Source organism: Pithys albifrons, chromosome 11 (assembly GCF_047495875.1).
Source record: "Pithys albifrons albifrons isolate INPA30051 chromosome 11, PitAlb_v1, whole genome shotgun sequence".
NCBI classification, from domain to species: Eukaryota; Metazoa; Chordata; class Aves; order Passeriformes; family Thamnophilidae; genus Pithys; species Pithys albifrons.
Genome location: NC_092468.1, coordinates 10,516,315 through 10,539,576, shown reverse-complemented (window position 1 = coordinate 10,539,576; position 23,262 = coordinate 10,516,315). Strand labels below are relative to the sequence as shown.

The 23,262-nt window shown below is 38.4% G+C and overlaps 1 protein-coding gene across 1 annotated transcript in view; it reads right to left on the bottom strand.

Annotated features, from left to right (window-relative positions):
- The window catches only part of COL4A3 (collagen type IV alpha 3 chain), a 57,846-nt gene that overhangs the window by 6,036 nt on the left and 28,548 nt on the right, over window positions 1-23,262 (bottom strand). Inside the window, exons 21-48 of the mRNA XM_071566721.1 lie at window positions 22,817-22,981; window positions 21,609-21,701; window positions 20,776-20,871; window positions 20,352-20,422; window positions 19,022-19,210; window positions 17,963-18,131; window positions 16,977-17,069; window positions 15,791-15,895; window positions 14,820-14,917; window positions 13,273-13,423; window positions 13,044-13,157; window positions 12,109-12,276; window positions 10,935-11,024; window positions 10,215-10,349; window positions 9,486-9,584; window positions 8,524-8,613; window positions 7,995-8,134; window positions 6,787-6,913; window positions 6,429-6,509; window positions 5,671-5,769; window positions 4,782-4,832; window positions 3,656-3,841; window positions 2,886-3,016; window positions 2,366-2,438; window positions 1,700-1,771; window positions 1,464-1,583; window positions 1,052-1,150; window positions 253-465 (exon numbers count right to left, since the gene is read on the bottom strand). Of these exons, the coding sequence (XP_071422822.1) occupies window positions 253-465; window positions 1,052-1,150; window positions 1,464-1,583; window positions 1,700-1,771; window positions 2,366-2,438; window positions 2,886-3,016; window positions 3,656-3,841; window positions 4,782-4,832; window positions 5,671-5,769; window positions 6,429-6,509; window positions 6,787-6,913; window positions 7,995-8,134; window positions 8,524-8,613; window positions 9,486-9,584; window positions 10,215-10,349; window positions 10,935-11,024; window positions 12,109-12,276; window positions 13,044-13,157; window positions 13,273-13,423; window positions 14,820-14,917; window positions 15,791-15,895; window positions 16,977-17,069; window positions 17,963-18,131; window positions 19,022-19,210; window positions 20,352-20,422; window positions 20,776-20,871; window positions 21,609-21,701; window positions 22,817-22,981 (3,318 nt within the window). The remainder of the gene's footprint in view (window positions 1-252; window positions 466-1,051; window positions 1,151-1,463; window positions 1,584-1,699; window positions 1,772-2,365; window positions 2,439-2,885; window positions 3,017-3,655; window positions 3,842-4,781; window positions 4,833-5,670; window positions 5,770-6,428; window positions 6,510-6,786; window positions 6,914-7,994; window positions 8,135-8,523; window positions 8,614-9,485; window positions 9,585-10,214; window positions 10,350-10,934; window positions 11,025-12,108; window positions 12,277-13,043; window positions 13,158-13,272; window positions 13,424-14,819; window positions 14,918-15,790; window positions 15,896-16,976; window positions 17,070-17,962; window positions 18,132-19,021; window positions 19,211-20,351; window positions 20,423-20,775; window positions 20,872-21,608; window positions 21,702-22,816; window positions 22,982-23,262) is intronic.

Genomic DNA, 23,262 nt, shown 5'->3' with positions numbered 1-23,262 from the left:
GATATCTATCCATAAGTAACTGAATTCCTCGTCAAAAACTCTAAGGATATCAACAGGAAATACAGGAGTGCAGGAAAGAAAGGTGTCTTTCAAACCATGAGAGCTGAATTGGCTCAGAGCAGCAGCCCACTCTGGAGACAGATGGTTGAAACCAGTGTTCATCTGGGACACATACTGATAGTTTGGTTTCATGACAACTTAGCATTGCTGGACTCTAAACAAAGGATCTGAAATTTTTTACCAATACAGTACCAAGATCTTGTCCATGTGCTCGTTCATTTCCTTGTACAAAAAGCAGTGAATAGCCAACATAGATCTGGGATGTCCCTTGTGGGCATGAAGGAATCTTTGTAGTCTGACTGTGCCGGGTAAAGATAAAACCTCTTCTTGTTGGACCAGCAATGATAGTACCTGGTGATCCAGGTAACCCCTGCAGACCTGGAAAGCCAATCAGTCCAGGCTCTCCTGTGGAGAGGAAATAAATATGACTCCAAATATTATAATTTTGTCTGAATTTTCACTTCATTTAAGTTAGTGAAAGCACTTGAAAAGTAACAAAAAATTTATCAATAAGAAGATAAAACTTGAAAATTTGTAGTATTTGTTGACAGATATATTAACTCTTTCAGACCTAGTTCAGGTAGCTTTACACTGCATAATTCCAGGAAACAGTGAGGTATTTTAAAGAACCATGGCCATTTTAGCAAAAAATAGCTTAAAGTAAAAAGATTTTGTTTTGCCTAAATAAGAATATTTAGTTTTATTTTGATGTAGTAAAAAGACACCCTGGTACTTAAGGATTTCAGGTGAATAAATAGATGTGATTCATAACAGAGGAGCACAGTCAAGGCATATTTTTGTAAACTATTATTTCAGTCGTGAACATGCATCTGTTAAAACCTAAGAAAATGCCCCAAATGTGGCCCTAAAGCTACTGTAAATGTTACACAATCCCAATACATGCAAGAGGAAATATTTACAAAAATCAACAATAGAGTTTATCTGTAAATTCAGTAGTACCAGTATAACAGAGATGTCTGCTTTGCTGTACCTCTTTGTCCTGGAAATCCCCTGTCTCCTTTTGGACCAGGCAGTCCTGGATGACCTGGCTGACCAAAACTTCCTGGTAGACCTTTTACTCCTTTAGGTCCTACGTTGGAATCAACAGAAAACCAGATGCATATAGCAGTAGTTACTTTGGATTTTAGTAACAGTTGAAGAATAAAGTTAAAATCCCCACAAAAGTGTAGCTATGTTAGAATAAAAACATCAGCAAGAACATACTAAGAATGGGACAGGTTATAAATATGAGCATGTTAATAAGGTACTAAGAGCTTTATAAATATCTAAGGGTTTTTTGAAGACATGTCAATTTTCTGTACAGAAGCTTTTTTTCCCACCAAACCAAAATGTTCCACTAAGCCGCACACACAAACACATACAAAGATAAAAATATAAATTACCTTGTAGCCCAGGAATGCCTTGAATTCCTTGATCACCTGGTGTTCCTGGCATTCCTGGCAGTCCAGGAGGACCCTTGCTTCCTGGGATGGAGAATATTCTCCCAGCGACTCCAGGTAGGCCTAGCAGCAAAAACATAATGAAGACCTATTGCTTTACATTAAAAGAAAGCAAACAAACTACAAAACAAACCAAACAAATCAGTTTAAATTTAATTGTTACAAGAAAGGCTGGTTACCCTGCTGGCCCTTTGGTCCCCTTGGCCCTTCTGCACCTTGTGGTCCAGGGGGTCCTTGATTCCCCTTTTCTCCTAAAAATGAAGATTGAAGATCTGTCTGGTTTAAAATGTCAAAACAACTGTCAAAGTTTCAGAGGCTTACTTAAGAGTCCTGCATGACCCACGCAAAATTCCCAAAGGATAACACAGCCTATAGACACATTTGAAATGTGAAATTTGACTTCTTCATCTCTGCTGTTACTGTATAATTTATAGGTCAAGTGCACTCCATTTATAAGATGATGTCATCCTGTCTTTATACAATGGCTGATCACATAAACAGAGTTTAAAATCTCAGCTATGCCCTGTCTATCTTAAGTGTATTTTGTCACTGAACTTCAAGGTCAAGTGCTGCCTTCAAGTGCAGTTCAACTCCTTTTAACCTTACTGTCAGTGAGTTTTTCAAGTGTTTGAAACTCATTTTGGACAAATCCACAGGATAAACCTCAGTGAAAATACTCTCATAAGTGAATGTTTTCATTTACAGCTAACCTACACCCTGATCTTCATGGTAAAACTTAGGTCTCTAGAAGCACACCTCATACTATTGAACAAACACTATTGTAACACAACATGTAAATGCTTGTATTTGACACACAGAAGTGTATGTAGTAAATACATTAATACCTTTTACACCTGGGAATCCAAGAAATCCAGGGTTCCCTCTGGCACCAGAATAGCCTGATCGACCTTGTATTCCCTGCAAATCAGATAACATTCAGTAATAAACAGGAGCAGCATCTGCACAGTGTGAAGTGCATTTACGTTTTGTTCAGAATATTCAAAGCATTATGCTCACAGAATATGCTGCAACTAGAATTATCTGCTCCATTTTTGAGCATGTTAGAAAAATTCACATCTCTGTTCACATTATTCTGTAATACAAAATGGTCAAGGAAAATGATGTGCCAGAAATTCATTAAAATATCTTTTTAGTCCATTCAAATCCATAAAACCTAATTCACGTATCCATATTAGTCTTCCACCTATTACAAAGGTTTTTTGTAAAAAACAGGATGGTGGTGCTGGGGTTTATTGGTTGGTTGTCTGCAGGTTTTGAGGGTGTTTTTATCCTCATGGGTATTAATTTCATGGTAAGAACAAATTATCAATGCAGTAAGAAACAAGTAATATTCCTTTCACTGACTTTTGGACCAGGAGGACCAACGTCACCAGGTGGGCCTGTTGGTCCTGGTATTCCATCTGCCCCTCTGACACCTTTGCTTCCCTTCATGCTGCGAGTGGAGAGACCAGGAAGCCCTGGAAAACCAGGAGCACCTGTACAGAAACATCAGAGTAAGTAAAGACTACTGCCAACAGCTTTTCACATAGATTACATACAACACAGTGAAACATTCACTGGCTCTATAATGATACTCATGTTTACCGCCTCAATGATTTCCAAGGAAATATACTCAAATTTTTCCTAGCCTGCTAATTTAATCTGAGAGCAGCACTGAGTTCTTGCAGTTGGTCTATAACACTACCATTTTTTAAACGTCCTTCAGTCATAGTTAAGCCTGGAATCAGAGGATCCAATAAACTCCAGTTTAGGTTGGAAAAGATTTTTAGGATGGTCAAGTCCAATTGTAAACCCAACACTGCCAATTCCTCCACTAAACCACGTCTCCACGTGCCCCATCTACACACTCATGCTATCTCACTTCTTGAAAGCTGGATCTCACCTGCCCTACAGACCACCTGGGAAGAAAGCAAGATAATACAACTGAGTGGATTGCAAAGGTTATTTTAATCTATGCACCACTGCACAGATCATCATGTTTGCCACAGAAATACTGCATTAACTGCTAAAGGAGCTACCTGTTTAATTACAAAGCTCTCTTTCAACCTTGAATTCTAGACAGGCTGACTTTCAATTATATAATTTTAGATAAATAAGGAGATACAACAACACACCTGGTCTTCCATGTGCACCAGCAGTACCTCTATTCCCTTTTTGGCCAGTGATTGCCATGCCTGTTGTGCCTTGAAATCCAGGTAACCCCACTAAGCCAGGAGGTCCAATGGGTCCTTGATCACCTGGCTGGCCTTTCATACCTGGAGGCCCAGGAAAACCAGGCAGTCCCATGTCCCCTTTGATTCCTGCAAAGTATAGATATTACATTTGGGAAGTGCTGTCAAGGTGATAAGGTGAATATGTGCATTTCCTACACAACAAAGGTGGAATTCAGCCTTTGTTTTTAGTATGGAGAAGTCCCCAGGGCCACCTTGCTACTCTAAAGCAAAACAGTTGTGAGAAGACAGGACTCATTGCAAGGCAGTGTACACACCATCATTCATTCGTTCATTCATTTATTTATTTATTTTAAACCTCCACTTCAGTGATTGGTCATACAAGGAATAAACTTGAGAGAACACTAGGAAGACCAGAGAGGGGAATATTTTTTGATGCATAAGTACAAGAAATGCTTCTGTGTGGATCAGAATTAACAAATCCATTTAAACCAAATTCCAGCTATTCATATCCATCAGTATGAATACAACAAAATAAGAGACTACTGAAATTGATCTTAGAGTGCTTTAAATTTACTTTTTTAAAGTAAAGCAAATCAATGGATTTCTACCAGTACTTGTAATACAATGCAAAGCATAAAAAATATGAAGAGTCCCCTCAGTCAACAGTTCAATATAAAAAGGAAAATAAAATGAAACTGCAATCACTGCAGCTTCCTGAAAGTATGCCTAGTATTCAGCAGCATCTTCTGTTTGCATGGAAGTATAGTCTAATAACTGAATTATGTATCACAGTAACATTTCCAAAGCTCTAGAATGTGTATGTCACCTTTACAAGACTGTAGAATTCAGCTTTTTTTTTTCCCTTTTACAATAGTCTAAACTTTACAAGCAACAGCTCTTGACCTTTAATACATAGGACCAAATCATTGCTCAAAAGCGCCGAATCACTCTCGACTTGCTCTGACACTCAGTGCCATGTCAAGCATCTGAAAGCAGGATGTGAGTTAAAACATCATGATTTTGGTATTTTTAAATTAAGGTTTTGCTTTTTGAAAAGTCAACTCACCTCTACGACCAGGAATACCTCGAAGGCCAGGGATCCCTCTCCCTGGTGCTCCTATAAGATATTAGGTCATATTATACTCTAAGTCCTAAATAATTGTTAGAAAACATCACAGTTGTCTAGTATTTTATACATTTCTTCAGAACTCACTGAATCAAAATGTAGGGTTTAGTTATATGTAAAGAATATATTTTTTCCATTTCTTCTATACAGAAACACAAATTATATTTTTAACTTTTTCCATTTAATTTAGTTATTAAGAAAAATAAATGTAAATACCTACAGAAACAAATATGTTAACAGCAATTACTTCAAAGCTCATATGAAAAAATAACTTTCTAAATACTATGAATGCCTTCTCAGTATCCTGTTTATGCTAATAGACAAAGAAACATTTTCACCGTAAAATGTGAAAACACTTCCTGTCAGAATTCAGTGGAGTATTAAATCTATCTGTGGACATGGTTAACATCAGGAGTGATATTTAAATAAAAGGTTTTACAACCCAAGGTCTAGGTCATGGAAACCTTCACTATGTGTGTAAGGAAACACTGTGAAGGCTCCTTTAAAAGGGTTTTAGTTCTTTTAATCTCGTTGACATTAAACATATAAGAACTATTAACAGCAATACTTTGACTCTTGCAGACATTTTTAGGTGACATTACCACAAATCACATGTACAGTAGAGCATTTATAATGCATTTGTGTTGTACAGTATGCACAATAATTACGTAGAAAAACCTGTGAATAACATTCTACTCATAAACTTATCTTTGGCTCCACAGAAGCTCCTTATTAATCTTTCCCAAATAATCTTGTCTGTTTAATTATGGAAAAAAACAACTGTAAGAAACCCCAAAACAGTAGAATGAAAATATTTAACTGGTGTTACCTGGTTCTCCCCTTATTCCTGGGGGACCAGGCATCCCATCCCGACCCTGGGCACCTCTTTCACCAACAAGTCCATTTTTTCCAGGGTTTCCAACAGCACCTGTGAATTACAATGGACCAAAATATTACTTTCACTTCCATTATTTTGCATTTCAAAGGGAGAAGACCTTACTCTACTTTACTAAAATTTAATTAGTTCAGCTACTTCAAGGGTACCAAAGATATGTTGGTACAGAAACACTGGCAAAGTGCAGCATGTAGTTTTTCTTGAGCTCACTGGACTTTAATGGATTTAAGACCTCCACTATTTTCACAGGAATAATAAAGTCTGCAGTGCTCTACCTCTCTGTTGCTGCATATTTACACACTGTCCCTTAAATGTATTTTTAATTCTATTTTAGTTTGTTTATTTAACAAAAACTACATCTTTGTCCCCTCTTTCTACTCTAATTTATTTTCTTCTCCTCATTGAGCTATATCTTAGTTTATCACTCTCTTTTAGGAGGTAGAGTAAGCCTTTCTTAAAATTGTGTGGATATCAGACCTTGAGACCTCTGGATATATATTAAAAATAAAAAAGGACAAAAAGCTTCCCAGGAGTGAAATAAAATTAAAGCTTCTTGCCTCAGCTGAACTGATGACATTGAAAACTGGCTGTTAAAACTCTTAGGTGGAACGAGAGGAGGTAAACAAAGCCTCAAACTGAAACAAAATCCCAACCCAGGGGCAATGGGTTTGAAGAGATGCTCTGTACCATACCAGGAGGGCCTGGAACACCCTGCTGTCCCGGGCGGCCCTGCCGTCCTTTCACACCAGTGTCTCCAGTGGGTCCACACTTTCCTATGAGGAGAAAGAGTGTTGAAGAGGAGGAAAGGCATTTTCTCTGGATGCAGATTCAGTTTTAGAGCTTTGCTGTCATTTCTGCTTTTTCCAGCTGCAGAAAAGATCTCTAGGTGATGTCAGCTGGCCTGGCTGCTCTGCCCACCAAGGAGCAGTTTGGGTACACAGCAGTCCCATAGAAATGTGCCACCCCCCAGCACCCTGGGCAGTTTATTGAGAAACTCTTCATCTATCTGCCTGTCACTGGCTCCCCCACCCCTCCAGGAATGTCCCATACCTGGGACTCCTGCACCTCCAGTTTCCCCTCTTATCCCAGGTGGTCCTGGTGCTCCTTTACGTCCTGGATGACCCTGAGATCCTTTTTCTCCTTTGCTGCCAAGAGCTCCTGGAGGACCTGGATCTCCCTGATAAACAGCAGTTGCACACAAACAGGTAAAAAGTCACATTATGGTAAATATGTTACGTTCTATATTTGAACAGTAGAAAAATCGCATGTAATTTTACAGGTTAAGTATAATCATATCTCATTATGATTTTCAGACATAAATCAAAGTAGTATTATGAGATCTTCTCATAATACCACTGATCCTTTAGACATAGCTAAGAAACAAAGATCTATCTTTAACCTGTACAAACCAACTGTCTTTAGCTATTTTCACTGGCATGTAGACTTCCCTTCAATTTTATTCTAACAGCTCCCCTTTTGATCCAAACATATATGCCTTACATAATATGCAGCTATACCAAATACTGAAATGTGTACTTTCCCCCCTTGAAATTCCTACCGATTTTCATGACAGTAATCTCATTGTGGCTACCCAGCTAATATAGAAGAGAAACAAATCACTTAGACAGACAACAGGAATTGAAGTAAAGTTGGCAGCCTCAGCCATGCATTTCAGATAATCTCATATGTAAAAAGACTTCCAGGTGTTTAGCAACCAGAACGTGTTGAGTAAAACTGTATCCAGTTCAACTAACCTAAAGACACTGTTTTTTTCTTAGCAATATATATTGCCAAACATAATATACATACTGAATGTAATATATATTGCTAAGAAAACAAAAATCTTGTGCAAGGATATTACTAGACTGTCAAAAACAAACAGTACAAACTTAGATTAGAAAACTTTGGCATTTGCTAAGATGATGTTTTTTTGTACTTTTTAATATACAAGTATTCCTACTGCTGACCCTTTCAGTGCAAGTCCTTGTTCTTAATGGATTAGGAACTTTTACAGAAACAAAGTTAATTCCAAGATGTTCCATCTTTACAAGTAACAAATTCTTGCATAACAAAAGTGAAACATAATGAATGAAAAAACTTCTCCTGAGTAATGACACAACAGAATTTTCATATTTCATGTCACTAACAAATGATCTATCTCTGCAAACTCTGCAGCTCTTGCTTATATGTTGTTCTGTATCTATACTCAAAGGCTCTGCTTATTGCCTAATCAGACAATTTTTCCACTGCCTTTATACCTTTGGACCAGCTTCTCCTGGAGGCCCAACAGATGGGTACCCAGGATCTCCTTTGTCACCTGGGAAGCCACTGTAGCCTGGTAGCCCAGGGTCACCTGATGGTCCTGGAAAGCCTGGAGATCCTTTCTGCCCTTTTGGACCTGGAAAAATACAGATACTGATATCATTCTTAAAGGGATCATAACTGCATATCACACCTTGTGTCTGTGAACTACTGCTCATATATTCAGATATTAATCCTTCAATAAAGTAATTTACAGAGCCAGTGATTTTATTTCTAAACATATTAAAAAGTGGTTCTTACATATAACAATATATAAATTGACAGAGTTATATTTCATTAAGAGAGAGAGGGAGAACTGCAATCTGCAAGCCAAGCAAATGCTGGGATGGTGGTGAGTCTATAGGTACTGCAAAGAATAAATCCCAATCTAAGTATTGTGTAGTGTGCTTAGAGTGACTGCTCAGACCTATTCAAATGCTTCTATATAGTTTTATGAATTTGTAATATGGCTTGATAGAAAATTACCTGGGATTCCCATGTCCCCTTTGTCTCCTGGTGCACCTGGAAGGCCTTGTTCTCCAGGAATCCCTGGAAGACCCATAAATCCTTTGATACCTGCAAGATGCAGAAATAAGTGTTACCTTCCCATTTTTGCTTCAGATGCTGGCTGGCTGTTACAGTGTTCAGGAATACAAAATCCTCTACCACACACCTTCTTTTGGTATATTACTACTTTATAAATAATCAACATGCAGCCTCTTGCCCCAGGCACAGATAAAATTATCATTATTGTTGTCAGAAGGTAAAGGAAATAACAAACACCTTATGTACCAACATTAAAATTTAGGCACTTCCCCCCCCCCCCCCCCTCATTTATCTTTCAATTAATTTAGCTAAATTAGCATTCAGTTTAATGAATGCAAGAGCTAGATGTATCTAGAATGTTTCTGAACATTCTGTCTAAATTTCAGGGTAGTAGCAATGCCTGGCATTTTAAAATCTGCTTTTAACTGAAAATCTGCTAACTATAAAACTACAAGCCAAACATGTAGGTTTTAAAAAGGAAAAATTATTCTGAAATTAAAAGCTTCCAAAATAATTTTGTGCAAAACTGCATATTTGATAATTTTAGAACTATTTTTTAATAATATTGGTAACTCAAACTTCACTTTTTGTAAGTATCAATTTTTATTCATTGGTTTCATCAGCTTTTAGATTTAAAAGTTATTATTATTCAGGATTCAATGTTATTTTCTGTTTTTCACCCCAAACAATGGTCAATATTTGAAAGAAAATTAAGAACTATTTGGTGGTGGCTGCTATGACTTTCAAACAGCAGATTTGAAATTGCTGTTTCAGAGTTCTCAGAAAAACTTCAGAGTTAATAAGAAGGTGGTGCTGCTTCTGGAGCCAAGTTGATGTGCACTGAGGCAGCAGTACCTCACTGTCCACAGGACACAGTCATTTCCAATGTACATATTCCATACCTGGCAGACCAGGTATTCCTTCAGACCCATCAAGCCCTGGGGGACCTTGCACACCGACATCTCCTTTTTCTCCCCTTAGACCCATTCTTCCTTGAACTCCTAAAACAAGGTTTTCATTAAAAAAAAATACAAAACAATATCTTGGAATATAAGGTTTAGGCAAAAGTTTAAAATTTTATAACAAAGCTAATGAAGCAGAAGCAGAGCATAGGATTTTCACTTTAAACACACATAAGCAAAACACAAGCTCCCATTTAAATGCCTTCTGTATTTTTTGTGTGGAGACAAAAGGAAGTTCCTAAAAGCTTCCATAGGAAAATATTGGCTGTCAAGTATTTCTGAGCAGACTCCATGTCTTTGCAATCCAGCATCCAGTTGGTAAGTGCACCCATTTCTCTGCTCACAGGGTACTAACGGTGTAAAACCATAAATCTATAGAATATATGTACCAGCCTCCTGGCACTGCTGACATATTATTACTGGTTTAGCATTAAAATATGAGGGTTTTAAAGGAATATGGACTTGTTAAAATGGAAATACATATTCAGTGTAATATCTAACTATCCCATAAATAAGAAGGCAGTTACAGTGTTTAGCAATAATTATTTCAAAGCCATGTGAATACTCTCAGTAGTAGAGTCAGTTTGTTCCATGTTTTACAGTCCACTGGAACTGCAGCATAAATGATAACCCTGCCTAATTTTGAATGACAGAACAATGAATGTGTACCTTTTAAGCCTCGTTCTCCTTTATCCCCGATACCAACCAAGGTCTCAGATGGTCCAGGAAAACCCTTATCACCTGGTTCACCTTTTTCTCCAAGAAACCCTTTTCTTCCCTTTATTCCTGGCAAGCCAGAAGAGCCTGCAAGAAAACAGAATGAAATTTTCTGAAGATACCTGACTAGAAGATATAATAAAGGAAGAAAAGTAGCAGCCAGTCTTCAAGGGCAATTGTAATTTACATCTGGAAATATAGATTCCAATCAACAACCTAAATTAGCTTAACTACTCCTATAATCAATAAAACATCTATGAGTATAGATTATGGCAAGAGATGGTAATGATTTCTTATCCTGAATATACCTATAATTGTGTTGAATAGACATCTGCTGAATAGATCTAATCATGCTATCCATGGAATGCAAAAATAGAGCAAAAACCTCTCTGCTCTTTATTTAGCAAATCACAAGCCACTTTTACAAATACCAATGAAACAGAAAGGGTGGCAAGTCAAAATAGCTAAAAAAATATAATGTTTTCATTCAGTCAGCAGACTGCACATATAGAGAAGACAAAGATTTACCAAGGCTCAAAGAAATTCCATTAATTTCAGTATGACGTGTACTCAGGAGTGATAATACACATCAAAATGGATCACAAGACTCACTTCAGCACAGAAGTTCCCATCTTCTAAGTAATAATCAAGGCAGCTACTCTGGTTACTTGCCTCTGATACCCGGGTTGCCTGGTCTTCCCATCATGCCAGGGGGTCCAGGAATTCCTAACAAGCCCATTATACCTGGCTCTCCCCTTGAGCCTGTGGAATCAAAGCGATTGGGACATATTTGTTAGTATTCAGTTAAACAGAACATTACTTCAGAAAACTACACATATGTCTGTAATTTCAGTATTTAATTACTTATTTGATTTGTTTCTCTATTTCCAGGAACAGGACAGGACTAATGATGCTCGGACTCCATAAATTAGTAGCTGCAGCAGCTTTTATCAATGAATGAAATAAGTGGCAGTGGGGATAATGTATCTGAGATATCCAACAGGCATGGGGGATCTGTCATGAGATGTATGGGAAAGACAATCCTCTCTGGCTCAGGAGCTGAAGGCCAGCTGGGACATGATAACTCCCCTCAGATGACATCAGAGGTCTATGTCTGCATAACTGAGCCAAGTGCTACATATTTATCATAAGTTTTACAGAATCTCTATATAAAAAGGTATGTGCCATATCCTTCCCACAGAATAATGATTTGACACTAAGGAAAAATCTTTGCTATAAAAAAGAAGCTTTGTGTGACTGATTTATTTTATTCTTCAAATCAAATTTGAATACATTTTTGAAAAAAACCCAAACAAACCCAAGCCAACCACACAGAGATTACTTACCTTCCTTAAAGTTGGCTCTGGTTAGTGCCAGAGCTTAATCTGACTCAGCTCTGTCAGACTCAAGATCTGAACTTGCTTTTTAAGAAAAAGATGGCACTGCAAGCTATCTGTTTGAAAAGGGATGCTGAAAAAGAACTAACCACTTGACACTCATAATAATCTGGGGAGTTGCTTTGAATGTGAACTATTTCATGTCCTTCTGCACAGACATCACTGTACTAGAAAAAGTGTGAAACAGTTCACAGAAGACTGTTAGAGAAAATTCCATACTGTTTCATGACAGCTTCAAAATATGCTCATCACTTAAGGAAATTTTCCATATGGATCTCTATTACAGATTTCATATTTCCATCTAGATCTATATTATAACTGATCTCCCATACATCAGCTATTGATGGAAAAATACTTCAGCATCTTCAATCTGGAAAAGCAGGACTGACACCCTTCTGCAAAGACTGACTTAATTGCTATGTCAAAAGAAGTATTTGGGGAATCTTTACCTGCCACACCAGAGATTCCTGGCCTTCCAGACTGTCCCTTGGGACCAGGAAATCCTGTATTTCCCTGAAGACCTATTAGTCCAGGTTCCCCAGGCCTTCCATGCATTCCTGGGATGCTTAAGCCAGGAGGACCTAGTCTTCCTTTTGAACCTTGTGGACCTCTTCCTCCTAAGAAAAATGCATGAGAGTGTAGTATGGTACATGTCTGAAAAATAAACCTTCATCTCTATCTTGCTACCATGAGCATGAAACTCTTCTTGAACCCTGTCTGTTTGAGGGCTAAACATTAGATCTATGAGACAACATACATGTTCAGAAAACCTTAGAAGAGCTAAAGGTTGAGTTTTTGAAAGGGGAGAGGGGAAAAAAAAAGAGAGAAAAAAAAGCAAGAATAGGCAGTTCTGTTCTTTCTCAGGAAAAGAAAAAAAACCCAAACATGAAAACCCACCAATTCTGCATTCATTCTCTAAAAAAGAAAAAATAAATCCTTTGAGATCAGATGTATGAGAAGGATTGTGCTGGGTCCCTGAGTGTGTTTCTTTTGAAACAAAAACCATATGCAGTATAGCAGGTACTTTGGGGACTCTGAACTGTTTTCCTACTTAGCTGAACCCTTCCTTTCTTTTATTTATTTATCAATCACATTGCACCATAGAATCGAAGTTCAGTCCCACAGGGGGCATAAGCCTGAAATATTCTGGAGAATTTGGATCAGTTTGTAATTACTCTTTATACTGTACAACAGAATCTAAATCTTAATCCATCTTCATCAATGCATGAGCTTCCTCCCATCTGCAGAAAGGGCTCATATTTTCCTGCATACTATTCTATAACCAATATCTAGACACTGTTTCAGCTCCCTCAGGCCATTGGAAGGCAGAAACAGAACCCAGACTCACCCAGCCAAATGGCACTTTAGGTTCAGAAGGTCCTACCTGGTGGGCCTGTAGCTCCCTGGCCACCTGGCAAACCTGGTAGGCCAATAAGACATTCAGCAGGTCTCCCTGGAAAACCTGGATCTCCAGGAACTCCAGGTGAGCCACGATCTCCTAAAAGAAAGGAGACTGTATTCACAACTACATTAAGAGGAATTTTAGAAGTTTCAGGCTTTGAGTGAGAATTGTTTAACTCGCTGTGCTCCCTGAGCTTCTTTGACAATGTTACCTCTGAGGCCATCGGCACCATCATGTCCAGGATGCCCTGGAAGACCTGGGAGTCCTGGAAGTCCACCTTCACCTTTTAAGCCAGGAATGCCATGACTTCCTGGTGAACCCAGTCTACCTGGCTCTCCAGGAATAACCATGCCTGGCTCACCCTGCAACACAGAGGGAAATGTAAACAATCTGCTATACTTTTCAAATCTGCCAAAATATTTTCTTCATGGTGTGAACAATTAACTTCTTTTATTGGGTAATTCTCTTTATTCCCTGTGAATCTTTCATTATAATTTCTAATTATTTTAATTCAGAGATGAATGGATATTCCTTATTGACCAGCTGCAGGTTCCATACTAAAGCAGTAATTCATCCAGACAGCTTTTAAACTTTGTCTCCTAACTCTAAGAAGTTGCTATGGAGCAATGCAAGACACTTCCTTCCATTTGGTCTTCACTGCATTGGGATGCTTTCTTTAGCTATGAAAATTTTTGGACCTCTATCTGAAACTGTGACTGAAGTTTGTGCAAATACAGCTTTTCCTTTATTTTTATATTTTATAGTCATATGTTTTGTCATCAAAATATTTGATTAAATAATCAAGGTCAGCACCTGGATATGTCTTATAATAGTCAGTTGTTGGTGTTTATTTTAAAATACTGAACACTGTTTTCCATGAAGACTGGTTTTATTACAAATCTCCTAAATGTATTCCCTGACTAGAAAGTTTGAATTAGTGAGGGGTTTTTGCTGACTGAACTGCTGGTTGTTTTGAGTACAGGCTTTCAGTATCATCAAATTGGTAAGTTCATAAAGCAGGCCAGTAGCCCTGAGCTTCTACCAGTCACTGATGATATACTTGGACCACAGAGGTCACTTCACATCCAGCTGTTCTGTGGCATCAAACACAGATTAAATAATTATAATAAACCCCCCTCTCCACAGCCTAAAACCCCTCAACTTGTTATGTCAAAAACTACACAGAATGACATATGAGCACACACACAAAAAGAGAAATGCCACTTTTTCAAAACATTTAGATGTTAATGTTTTGTTCATATTTGCATCCTGATTACAGAGTAGTAAAGAATCTGACATTTACATATGCCACCAGCAGATTAGTTTCTGTTAATGAGCATGAGTGGCTGCAGTATTACCTCCAACCTACTTCCTTCCTGCTTTAATTCAACACAGCATTTGCTTAAATATATACTCACTTGCCACTGACCTCCATGAAATATGTGCCTAATTGCAATTTCTAAAGAGCCATCTTTCCAGAAGTTGTGGACTTCCCCCCCCACCCCCCCAAGCAATGCAATATCATCCTTGTGCTCTAAAAACTGAAGTAGGAAAACATCCCAAACACCTGGAGTTCTAGAATTCTGCATTTGAATTTAAAATTTTAGCTTGAGCCCCTTTTTATATGAAGAATTTAATTTCATAATTTGTGCATCACTAGTCAGGAAATATAGGAACTCCTATATTCCTTACATTTCCTAGTGTATTGGGAATAAATTGGGACCTGTGGAAAAGTCTGTGCTGTATTTCTAACCAAACCTTTTCTCCTGGTTGTCCGAGGTTTCCAGCTCGGCCTGGATCTCCAATCTTTCCTTCACAACCTGGTGACCCTCTGCCTCCTGCAAGGCCTTTATCTCCTGCAGAAAGAATTAAATGGCAGTACAGATGCTCTGGTTATCACTGTATTTCAAAAATGGATGCAGTTATAAGCCTCTCACACCAACTTCCATGAGCTGAAGACTGCATTTGATTCAGAGCTGCTGTGACACTCAGCGTCTTGTTCCTCACATACTGCCCAATACATGTTCTCTCCGTGCTGACTGCAACACTGGTTACTTGCTTCAAATCAGTTATTTAACAACAGAGTCTTTTTTTAGAGTCAGATGCTTTCTTTAACAAGCAACCTGGTAGTAGTTTTAGTATCAGAGCTTTTATTTTTTTGTTCTGTCCTTTTTTTGTTCAGGATTATGAGAATTTCTAAAGTGTTTCTAGTGTTCAAAGGGGAGTATGACTTTGCATGGCAATGGCCAAATTTGCAGTATTCAAAATGCTTTCTATTGCCTGCATGGCAGAGCAGGTATTGCATTGTACATAAATAAAACTGATTAAAAATAACTGACTTATACAGCTCTGTATAACAGAGTTTTTCTGTAAACACATATCCAGGTAAATAGTATCCATCTGAAGTAAGTGTGGCACTCAGATGAGATGGCTGCACCTGTTTGGGCAGTATTCCAGAAAGCATCAATGTCTTAAAATATCTTCCTACCCTCAGCTTTGATAGTTGATACTCTGAAATACTTCAAAATATTTCAAATTTCCAATTTCTAAGACTTAAGGCAGCAAATTACAAGATTGTTAAACACATTTAACTGTCTGACAAATGTTCATTGATCTATTTTTGTTTTGACTTGTTAATTATTTTTAGGGTGTACAAAAAAAAAAAAGAAAAAAGTAGATTTCTTTGGTTTTGCGCTTTTTTTGGAAGAAGATCAAAAAGAGGATTTTACCTTTTGGACCTGGGTATCCAGGAAACCCAAGCCCTGGGAAGCCCGTGTCACCTGTTGGTCCTGGATGTCCTGAATCACCTGGCTGACCTCTTACTCCAACCCTGCCTGTACAAAGAAAACAAACTGTAAAGTGTCTTACCACAGAACATCTACTTTTAAGACTAGTTGTATTATCACTTAACATTATTAATTAGGACATGACTATAGATTATATTAGAAACTACTTCTCCTCCACTGCAGATTTTCACAGTTAAAGTGCTAATTGCATTCACAGTATCAAGGCAGGTATGAGTCTGTGAGTTAAGTTTTTATGCAATCTGGCCAAATTCCAGGCTCCAAGGAACAATATGCAGATACACACAGACACAAATGTTCCACTTTTTGAGAGGATACAAACACACATTATAGGGGTGAGGCTTGAAACAGATGCTACCATAAAGCTGTCAAAAATGTCCTATGCTGTTCAGGGCAGTTTTAAGGACTATTGTTCTACAAAACCCAAGCAAAGATACATTACTGTTCCCCTGAGTGTGACTTACTGCCCTTTGGTCCATTCAAAAATTTAAGACACCAGCAACCAAAAGAAAAATCCCACCAAGAATCCAAATCTGAACCACCCCCCAAAAAAGGAAACTGAGGTTCTTAATATTTTAGTTGGGTAGTTGGTAACAGTCATGTCAAACAGTAATCAGGAAACAGTAACACTGTTACTTTTTGACTATGCCTCTGCAAAGCACAAGAAAGCCTAAGGGATTCAGAAAGATTCAGAATGCTTTAACCTCATTTTTTTCCTTCTGTTTTGAAGGTTGATGCAGTCCCAGTATTATTTAGGATACACTTTTGTCAAAACGATGTCAGGGGCACCTTTTTGGATATACAAGCTGCAGTATGTGCATTAAATGTTTCTGGTTCTTGGAGGAACCAACTCAAAGCACCGGATAGCTTGGAATCTCTGCCACACTGCACACTATGGACGTGGACCTGTGTGCTTTTCCTATTCATATCCCTTTCCACTACTTTTCTTGAAAGAGAAAGTTACAGCTAATTCTATAGTTTCTGTACCACAGAAATCCTTTTTATAGTTTTCTCAAAGCAACCAAAGAGTTTTAGCTGGCCAAAGCTGAGAGAGAAATCCCAATCAGTTTATCTCTGATTTTTTTCCTGTATTTAATGCATTTTTACTCACCAGGCACTCCTGGGGGTCCAGGTAAACCATCTGGTCCTTGAGGTCCTGGCAATGCAGGTAATGGAGTTGCCCTACTGGTCTCTCCTTTCAGACCTTCAGCAAACATAATCGAATATTATAAAGGCACATAATTTGGCAATATGTAATCTTGAGCTTTTAAAAATATTAGTGATCAATCTAATTGGTTAAAAATGTAGTCTTCCACAGTTTCCATGTTTCTGAATACCCAATAGACTTTGAAAAGCCTTCAGATCCTGGCTTCATAAAATAAAATAATTTTATTGACACCAAGCCCACCTGCAGTCTTCCTCTCAGCCCTCCTGCAGTCTAGTGGAGATCCAGAAAAGGAAGCACAAAGTCACCAGAAAAATGATGCAATTGACAAATACTTAATCTGCAACTCTGTGTCATAAAGTCTCAATAGCCATTATCTTTAAGCAACCTTGACTATATCTGACAGTCAGCTGAGTTATTCCATATCGTGCTTTCCTGTAAATACATATACTGCTATGTTATCAACACTCAGAAATTATTATGCCCTTCATAACTGACCCTGCTGACTTACCCCACACTACTGATAATGACTGGATGCATATTTAAATAATTTTTTTCCACAATGAGGACTGTGATGCCCTGGAACAGGTTGCCCAGAGATAATGTGCTGTCTTTGTCCTTGGAGGTTTTCAAGGACCAGCTGGATAATGCCAAGAGTAACTGGATGTGATCTCATAGATGTCCCTGCTCTGAGAAGCAGTTTGGATTAAAGATTACATGGAGTTATTTCCAACCTCAATTATCTTATGAACCTAAGACTTTTGCTATTATCTTCAGTGAGACCAAAGCTGGAACAGTGCTATGGAAATCTCATGGGAAGGAAAAGCTTCCTATATTTCAAAAATTACGTCACTGACTTCAGTCTATCTCTGCAATTTTCATCAAGTACTCTTTAACATAGGTAAAACAGAGTAAAATAGGGAGTTACAAACCAGCTTCTCCAGGTAATCCAGGTGGACCTGGTATTCCCTTAGAGCCTTTAAAACCTCTTATTCCTGGTGGTCCGTATCCTGGTAGTCCAGGAAGCCCCACTTCTCCGGGAAGACCAAGCCTGCCAGGGAATCCAGGTAGTCCTCGATCTCCTTTTGACCCAGCCAATCCCTAATGATTACACATGTATACTAAGAATTACTTGCTTTCTACATCAGCTTTCATAATAAAATGCCTGATTCTCTTAATATAACCTTGTTTTATTTTAGTAACAGAGTAGCTCTGTTAATTTAAAAGAACTTTTTCCTCAGATTTACTTGTGATTAAGGGAAAATAAATTTTAATATAAATGGTTACAAACAGAGGGTTACTAAGAAGGAAATAGTACAAATAAATACAACAGCCTGATTTTTTCAAGCACTGGGGTATTACACTGTACATTTATTTTTTCTGTTTTAAAACTGATTTGGTGAAAAAATAAACAACAATTCATCTCTGATTCTCTTTGAATGCTGTGGGCTCAGGTTTAGAGACAGTTATATCTGAATCATGTTAACAGATTCTTAGTCAACATAACACAACAATAATGGCCACTTTTTGTTGCTGCTGAGCTCTGCCCGAATGATTCTAGTTTTCAGGTCAGTCCTCCCAGCTTTTTTTGTTCTCTCAGCCCTAATTGAAGATTAACCCTTAAAGACTGAACAGGAACTATCTGAATTATTAAACATTATAAGTAGTCAGAGAAAAAGCCTTTTCTAAAAAAGATCTTATTCATCCTAGGAATCCAGTGTAATGCTCCAATACCAATACCCAGACTAACACGTGAATAGACTGCTGAGGTTTCTCAGCAATGTGTACCTACACTGGCCTCATCTCTCTCTGCTATTACTTATTTCCTCTTATTCTCTCCTGCATACTGGTTGGTATAGATGAGGACAGTACCCTAAGTCAGGTAGGGAACATTCAGTTGAAGTATCTGCACAGGTTAAACAGACTGCTGTACAAGATAAAATATTGACAGGTTTTCATTTCTACATTAATTGCAAACAGTGCGTACCCACCTCTTCCCCTTTAGAACCCTTGGATCCTTTAGAGCCAGGTCTTCCCAGAAATCCACTTGAACCTCTTCGTCCTTTGTCTCCCCTGGTTCCTGGATCTCCCTGCTCACCTTTTGGCCCTTCTGGATACACATATCCTGGCTCACCTTTTGATCCTTTCTGTCCTTGATCTCCTCTAAAGCCTGGAGGTCCCTGGAAAAGAGTAATCAAAACAATTTCAGTGCTAGACATATGTCAGCTGTTTTCAAGTTTTTTGTTTTTTTTTTAATTAAATTTTCTCTTAATTCTCATCTTTATTCACTGTAATGGGTTTGTTTTTTCTTTTTCTCCTGCCTTTACTCCTTTTGGACTTGCTTATAATTTCATTTATGCTACTATAAGATGGAATAATGTAGGATAATTTAAGACCATGACACAAAAAGAAGGATGAAAAAGTACCTTAAAACCTAATTAGAGATTTTTCCTCCACATGGGAATATCTCCCCAGGAACACTGTCAATGCCACAGCCAGCTCTGTTCACAAACCTCTGCTCAACTTTTACCCACAGGTTACAAAGTGGGTACTCTATCCCAGCCAAAACCAGCACAAGCTGAAGGCACACTGGCCTCTAGTGATCTTGTGCTCAGGAGCTCTTGGGAGCCTCCTGGAAAACCCTGTTAGCAGGTGCATTCTGCATCTGTGCAGTGACCACCATAATGAATACTTGTGCGTGACTTTTTATTGGACAGCACTGACTGTTATTTCCCACAAATAATTGCTGCTGGAGGCACAAGTTAGAACCACTAAATGGTATGTGTGTGACAGCAGGTGTCAGCCTTCCCTCTTCATAATGTTTCCCAAGAGGGACTGTTCTTTGCCCCCTGGAGATGGCATTACGAGAAGCAAGTTTTTCTGCACAGCTGTGTCTTTAGTAATTCCCGGAAACAAGAAAAGTAAGAAGCCTGACAAAGATCACAGCACACAAATCCATATAGGCTTTACAGCCACCACCATGATTATAGAAGAACAGGACATAACTATAACCTACCCATACCAGACAGAAGCAGCAATCTCACCATCATGAAATGCAGCATAGCTTAATTATACAGATATTTACCTGCCTCACTGCCTGGGCTGAACTTGCTGCACTGAGCAAAGCAGGCTCATGAAAAGGTAGCTCAGCCATACATCACAGGCTCTACCTCACCTCCCAGGTGACACATTCCTTGCTACAGGAAAAAAATCTACTGACATCACCCAGTATGACACTGCAGGTAACACTAGCTGTGAGGTTTCACTGAAATAATTCTTTTGGGGGGATCTGAACATAAATCTGAAAAACTGAAGTCTTACTTGAGCCCCTGGAAACCCTGGTGTTCCTGGAGAACCTGGAGAACCTTTTGGCCCTCTTGTTCCTTCTCTACCTGCAAAAGAAACAGTATATTTTATAAAGAAAAATGAAAGCAGGGACATGGATTTTGACAAGCTTCAATAATCATATCCAGCATTGAATATATCTGCTTATTACATTGACAGCATCATCACAGACTGACCCAGCTCCAGGCTGTGCCTAAGGCTCTTAGCACTCTGACTTCCCCTCTGGAAGGGCTTGTGCTCCCCTCAGCAGAGGAAGCTGCATCAGGCTCTCACACTCACTGCCACCCCAGGGCTAGTCCAAGGACTATGTGCTGCAGGCATGTCCATATCTGATTCTCATGCTAAAAGCAAAATTATTGGCATTTCCAACTACCCTGTTAGGAACAACAAGATAGTTTACCAGGGATGCCATCCTGACCACGTGGCCCAGGAGACCCAGGCAGACCAGGTGTTCCTGGAATGTAGCTGCAGTCAGTGCACACGCCAGCATCGTCACCTGGAACGAAAATAATTCATTACTTGTTCCACAGCAAGTCATTATAGAGCTCAACTAGTGTGCTGCATAGTTTGTTATAGAGGATGGCTAACACTCTTCGGCCTGACTGGTAAAATTTTGTTGGAAGAACACTGCCAACACAGTACTACATTACCTGTGGTCAGACAGCAAATCAGAAGTGACTGCATTTGATTGAAAAGGCAGGAACATTTGGTTTAAATATCTTGATTTTTTCAAGTCGAGTTTTAGTAAACAATTTGGATACATTCACTCTACTGATAAGTCAAATTCCCTCAAAAGAAGAAAGGAACATACACTTCGGACTAGCAGGGCTCTGTGACAGACAGGGTCATTCTAATGGCTGACAAAAGGCAAAGAGGTTCAGCAACTCCTGTGAGTGAAACTTGCAGAAGGAAGCTTCTTTCAGAGACCAACTGTTGGCACTGAACACACCAACAGGAGACTACAAATCCCTACCAGTTTGTAATAAGTGTTCCAGGAAAGATCCACACCCTCTGCAGTGCTGTAAAACTGGTGTGAAGTGCTGGCACATGCACTGCTCTTTTAGCTGAAAGGGGAAATGTAAGGGAAGGAAGACATCTTGCTATCCATAATGAATTTTCTTAAATTTCTGAAGTTGTTAAATGTCTTAAGATTTAATTAACAATCTCATGAGGATCCATGAAAATTACTGGATTGTACCACATGCTTCTGAGGGAGAGTTTTCTGAAACTGACCTTTCATGCCAGTGTCTCCTGGAGGCCCTGGAGGTCCAGTACATCCTGGCTCTCCAGGAAATCCTGGTAGGCCTGTTCTGAATGTCACTGTGCCTGTTAATGAAATGAATATGGCACCATTACATCAGCAGAGTATTCAGACAATTTTCTAGTTTTTAAGAGAGAAAAAAGTTGCAGGAATGAGCTGGAGACAGTATTCTGATCCTTATGAGTCCCTTCCAACTTGAGATATCCTAGGATTCATTTAAAAGAGAACTGCCTGAAAAAATCCCAAGCACCTTCAACTAGAAGTAGTTTAGGATAAATATGGTAATGCCAAAGCAAATCTCAGCAGATTATAGGATCCATCTATCTAGACTTTAAAAAACATAGTCCCTTGTAAAGAAAGTATTTCCATTTCATTTGAATCAATAGGAACATAATTCTTCCTTTTACCACAAATGGAAAGTAAACTTTTTATTAAGCCTAAATTATTAATGCTGTTCATTTTGCCTTCACATAATTATGCTGCTTCATTTACTATTACTTTAGAAAAGTAGAATATGCATTAAGCTCTTCTGAAACTAATATATTTTGAGATAGATATACTTTTAAATAGAGATAAAAGGTAGAACTACATTAGTATCACTTCAGAACAGTCTGTTTTGGCTATACCTCACATAAAAGAAACATGATCCTGTTGGCACTCCTAGTTAAAGAGGTATTCCTAGTTAATATATTTTCTAGAAGTTTTATAAACTGCTATTGATTCATTTTCATGCTGCCAGAAATTCCAATATGCTCTAAGGAGCACGAAGACCCCTAGAGGTATGCCAGTTATTTCTCTAGCTTTCAGACTAGCCTCTTCTGAATTTAGCTTTACAAATTTACCCCAACTTCTGGAAAAATTCATTTTAAGAACAACTTTTCTTTTATTAGTCTTTCTTAGTTTTATATAGAATATTTTTATAGTCACAACTATACAAAAAGGTGAGAAATCTTTATATTGGGAAGTCATTGTATCTTCCCAGAGAAACTCACTAGCAATGGAGCATAGACCTTTGCTACATCCATGTTTTCATGAATATCCTAAAACAAAATTTCAAAGGGAATTTATATCCAACCACATTACTCAAAATATACTCTCTGCATACTGTATTTGTATTATCTCATGCATTAGATATTGAGATGACTTCTTTTTCATGATCAATACCATACTGGCACATCACCTGGTTCTCCTGGAGCACCTGGTAATCCAAGAGAGCCAGGCCTGCCAGTAATACCAGGCAGTCCTGGAGGGCCTACAACACACAGGCCAGTTTGTCCTTTCTCTCCTTTTGTTCCTTTTGGCCCAGGAAATCCTGGGGGACCTCTCAGACCAGGTCTTGACACACCTAACCAAAGAGAACAAAATACAAACACTGAGTTAAAGAAGAAATGGAATTGCAAAACAAAGTACTCAATAGGATTAGTGACAAACACATCGTGTTCATCCCACAAATCTTTTTACCTTGTAATATATTAAATAATCACAATGATAATCTAAAGACATTTTAAAGTGATCTGTAATCGGAGTACTTGGCCCATCAAAGCTTTTGAGTGACAATTTTTACCAGTTAGAGATATGTTTAAAGTCACCTGAAATTAGGATTTCACAAAGCTGATTCAGTATAAC